Here is a 4,753-nt window from a genome sequence, read left to right as displayed (position 1 = left end):
CATAAATTACAATTTTTTGTGTCCGTACTCTTATTGATGATAAAAGTTAGGAAATCAGCGCGCGGGAAATTGCCCAGTTATTGTAAAAAGACCATTCGACAGAAGTTCGAAGCTCGTTTTGCATGATTTTTTTCCCCGGAACCTCGAGATGATGCTTTTTGTCAGAGACTAAATTTTAACATATCGAAATTGGGTCATTGCCATCGATATTTAGCTGCACCAACGTTTGTATCCAATGTCCTTCGTAAATGTCACATGTGACACTGTAGACTCGCACAAGAGGATGAAAGCGCTGCGTTTCCCTTCCCCTTCTCTCCCTGATGACAGCGTAGGTGCAAAGAGTTATGAAGAATGAAAGTAATTAACCCATTGACAATTTATTGCACTACATTTCAGTAAACATGCTGTTTATACAAAATCAGTGAAGAGTTACAGTCGACTGTGAGTTTTAAAGCGATCTGCAAAAACTAGTTTTTTCTTAATACTAGAGGAAGCAGGCCCATGATCCTCTAGGATCAATCATCTTTGTCCTTACAGGCACCCATTCACAAAAGTGAAATTGCCAGTTGGCTCGTACTGACATAACTGACACAAGTTTCGTAAATTTTCCTCCCACTATGGTGTTAAGGGGTCCTTGTTTAAGTCTGGTCTGTTTTCTAACGCTTGTCGCTTCCATTTGGTTCGTCTGTTTTGAAACCATACTTTCACTTGTGTCTCGCTGAGCTTTAAGTAGGACGCCAGCTGTTTTCTTTCTGAACCAACGACGTAGTGGTTTTTTTCAAATGAGGTTTCAAGGCACAGGAGCTGGAATGGCGTGAAAGCAGTACGGTTACGGCGTTGTCGGCGATTCCCTGATTTTTGACTTCCTTGTGCTGTGGTGGAGCTGTTCTGCGCTGATGAGACAAAGAAAGAGTGTCTTGAGACAATTTCCTTTAAGCAAAGACTTTTACACAGTTTTAGTATGACATATAAAATTCGGGTCGGCGAAAGCACGTGAATTGTGCAAAAGTATTCTCGCTTCGTGCGTTTTTCATTTGGATCAGATAGGTTTCTTTTTGATTTACAAAACAACTCGTTGACAATACGGAAAACAATGGTTTGTGGAAAACGTGAGCCACGAACAATAAAATTCCCTTTTCTGTCTCAACTTCAATGTTATTTACGGCAGTTTTCTTCTGAAAATCCGGTTATTGAATGTGATAAAATTATTGTTATCATAGGTTAACAGAACAAGCAAGAATTCAAAAAAGTCGTAGTCCTCTTAGCAAAGATCCACAATTAGTAAATTGTATCGTTTTCTTACGGAAGGCAGTGTAAGATGCCCATTTGCGGTTAGGTCATCCCCTTTTTTGTTGTTTACCGTCGACTGGGTTTCCTGATATTGGGTCGGTCGGTCGGATTGAGAAAAAAAACCTAAAAAAAAAATCATAAGCATTCTCGGAATCGGAGGCCTGGTAACCCGGCATCATAGCTGTGGAGCCAAGAAAACAACAAGACGTGAACCCAAAATCGATATGGCGGAAAAGTTGGCGGATGTTGTGACAAAATTAAGACAGCGTGGGAAAAAGGATCAACCACCAAAACTCCTGTGCGACATAAAAATGGCTTAAAAACGTCGTTAACTTTTTTTTTTTGGAAAATGCCCAAAATTTGGGTCGGTCGGACGACGCGAAACGGAGACAAAAATGGGGATTGCCTTACTTGAAAAAGGATTAACCGCGTACTTTTGAAAAGTTTCAAACTGAACACTGACACTTTACTACATCGTAGTGCATTTTTACCGGTAACATAGTTGCCGTTTATCATTGTGTAACCGCAGCTGAAACGGAAATTCAAGTTAAGCACAGATGAATAGAGAGGACTTTTATGGAGTTGTGAAGGGGGTCGGGTTCCTCAGAAGTATCTTCTTCCGATCAAATTGAATTTGTTTTAGGAATTTAAAAATTAAAAATTTTAATTTGAGCGAACAGCTTTGGAATATTTGTTTCATAGTTTGTGTCACAGTTACAATAATGAGAAAAAGCGGACTGTCAAATTCATATGTGAGTGCATTGTATGAAGCTGCTATTTTCTCGTGCCGTTTTTTTTTTAAATAGGAAGTGAGAACACAGCAACCGTGCAGTTTCAAACAATACCTTAAATTTGTCCGCCTGTGTATCTGATTTTGTCTTTGCGGGACATCATTTTTGTGTGGGAAAATACTCAGAGCCTGTTACCTTCCTTTTAAGCTACTTACAAATACCAAAGTAAATAAAGCCAAATAAGACTTATCATGACGATATGATTTAGTAGTAGTACTTGTGATTACTCAGATGAGCTACAACATCGTTTTTTCCAGTAGAAATGTTGATTTTGTTCGATGTGACTTTTTACTTGAGTTACTTTGTGTGATTGAGAACGTTTGCTATCAAAGTACAATATCCTGGTCTATTCAAGAGAAAGACTGCCAACAGCGTTTCGTTGATAGTATAGGATTTCAGTCTTCAGTCATAATACGTGCAAAGTAACTAATTCAGTCTACCTCTTGCTGGACTCACTTTAACCTCTGGGCAGCTTTGTTGTGTTTCTCTAGCCTGACAAGGATATGAGGTCCATCGAGGCTTGTCGCGCATGTTACTCATTGAGGTCGATATGGAGTCGTAATCCTTTGCGGACGTTTGATATGAAATGAGCTTTGTTTCTGGTGGTAAACGGGCACAGGATTGAGTCTGGTATTGACTTGAAAGGGAAGTGGTCCCGATATCTTGGTATCTCCACATAGATCCATTGCATTCCACGGAAGAGCAAGGATAGCGATAGTAGAGAAAATTGCCTGCCATCATGCAGTGATCTGATTTCTCGTGGACACTGAGCGAAGTTCTTCTTGGGACGAATGTAATCCAGTTATAAGTACGCCTAAGCTTAGGTCTATAAATAGGAGAAACGAAAACGGATATTGCTGTAATATTTATATTTCTCCTTTTTGTTTGCATTGAGCTGTGTTTAATAATAACTTAATCATAAGGTCGGATGTAACACTATTCAATCTACACCGGCACTATTTTGTTCTTTAGTTTCTTTTTACAGCAAACTGTTCATTGTAAATTGTACAGTAATCGCACTTAAAGTCATTGGTTTGTTAAAAGTCATTTTATCTTTTTCCATCTGCAAGATAAGGACGGTGAGGCCGATTTGAGAAAGCAATAATTAATTCCCTCTTCAGTTAGGACAGGCTGCCAAAAGCTAAAATAATGAATAGCTAACATGTAACTTGGATGATCATAATTTGAAAAATAAACTTTTGGAAATTTTATAACTTGGTAATATCGAGGTTCTTCAAAACAGTTGCCCGCAAAATTCTCAAGAGAGCTTACAGCATTTTGGAGAGATGATCAGCAAGCGGACTGACGCAGGTGAAACTGCTCCAAATAAACACTGGATTACATTGGATTTCTCCTCATTTTGAAGTCTATATGAGTGCATGTGTGTATCAGGTGTATCGAAAAACAAAATGGCTCGAAAACGTCTTTGACGATCTCTTGGAAAAGGACACAGAGACGACTGAGTAGTCCGTTCTGGAGACTATCATTAGCTGGATATCATTTAATTTGATTGTTTGCTAGCCGGTATACAAATGAGCCCGCACAGTAAAGGGCATTTTTGTTAAAATTATCTACAGGCTGAAGAAAAGAGCAATATGAAGTGGAGATAAGCGTGATTAGCGAGCGATTAGATTGGAAACTCAGATTGGGTTAAAATCCGCCAAAGGTGTCAAGCCTATTGCGATCTAATTTCAAAGCCAATATGAGGTGGTTTTTTTTTTTCATGCAATAAGGCGAATGAAAGATCTGGAAATCGTCCTCAGGAAAGAAAAAGAAGAAAAAACAGAAGAAAAGTAAGAAGGACATTTCCCTAATATTTCAGCCTGACAGCAGCGTTTAGAAATATTCAGAATTTGGAGAATTTTACTAACCTTCCCTATTTGAAATTATAATTGGCATGCGTCTTTGCGCAGAAGAACCTCTTTTCCGGAAAACAGTTGGTCACCAAGCTGACGCCACGGTTTTCTCACACCCTAACTTTTCCAGTGTTAGAAAGGTCTAATCTAATCGCGAACTCGAAATGTATGTTTACACGATTTACTTATTTTTAAAAATAATATGGGTCAACCTTATAACGACAACGAACGATCAGTAAAAAAGAGTTGATATGAAAAACAAGTTATCTACTTATCATTACAATAAAAGGACAACTACTAATTTGATATTAACATTTATATCATAGAGATTCACGAGTGGAAAGTGAAATCATGTAGGTAAACACAACCTGACCAGAAAACTGAAACCTAAAATTTTGCTCAAGAGTTTGAGGATTGTCCTCGTCTTTTAAAATTATTTTGTAAAATCTGTTGAACAAGAGCAGTAGTTAAAATGAACCGAACATATCTAATATTAAGTTTATTGGAAAAAGATCCTTGCCAGGAAATGACGTTTTTCACGAGTTTTGGATGAATGTCAAACCATGTTAAATAAAGAATGAGTTACAATTATTTGGCAAAGCAAAAGGACTCATAAGGAGTAAATTGAATAAGAATAAAATGAAACCCTTCGAAAGTGTCACCGTAATTGCTGGTTTAATAGCAATTTGCGAGAGCCCAGTGATAACAATATAGTAAACGATAAGAATGAATTTATTGGAAATCTCCCATTGTAGATTACATTGAGCACACACGCGGGCAGCAGGTGATTCGAGAGGAACTCATTCTGGCACGTGC

At 38.1% G+C, this 4,753-nt stretch overlaps 1 protein-coding gene across 1 annotated transcript; it reads right to left on the bottom strand.

The window, feature by feature from the left end:
- Window positions 1-351: 351 nt before the first annotated feature.
- LOC138041343 (homeobox protein GBX-2-like) lies at window positions 352-4,083 on the bottom strand. Its single transcript, XM_068887123.1, has 3 exons — window positions 3,953-4,083; window positions 2,522-2,907; window positions 352-893 (listed from the first exon to the last, which is right to left on the bottom strand). The coding sequence occupies exons 2-3, from the start codon at window positions 2,820-2,822 to the stop codon at window positions 616-618; spliced, it is 579 nt and encodes a 192-aa protein (XP_068743224.1). The 5' UTR covers window positions 2,823-2,907; window positions 3,953-4,083; the 3' UTR covers window positions 352-615.
- Between the last annotated feature and the right edge of the window lie 670 nt (window positions 4,084-4,753).

This window comes from Montipora capricornis, chromosome 3, assembly GCF_036669925.1.
Source record: "Montipora capricornis isolate CH-2021 chromosome 3, ASM3666992v2, whole genome shotgun sequence".
In the NCBI taxonomy this organism is placed as follows: Eukaryota; Metazoa; Cnidaria; class Anthozoa; order Scleractinia; family Acroporidae; genus Montipora; species Montipora capricornis.
Note: the sequence above shows the minus strand (reverse complement) of the source record. Positions and strands in the feature narration are given on the sequence as shown.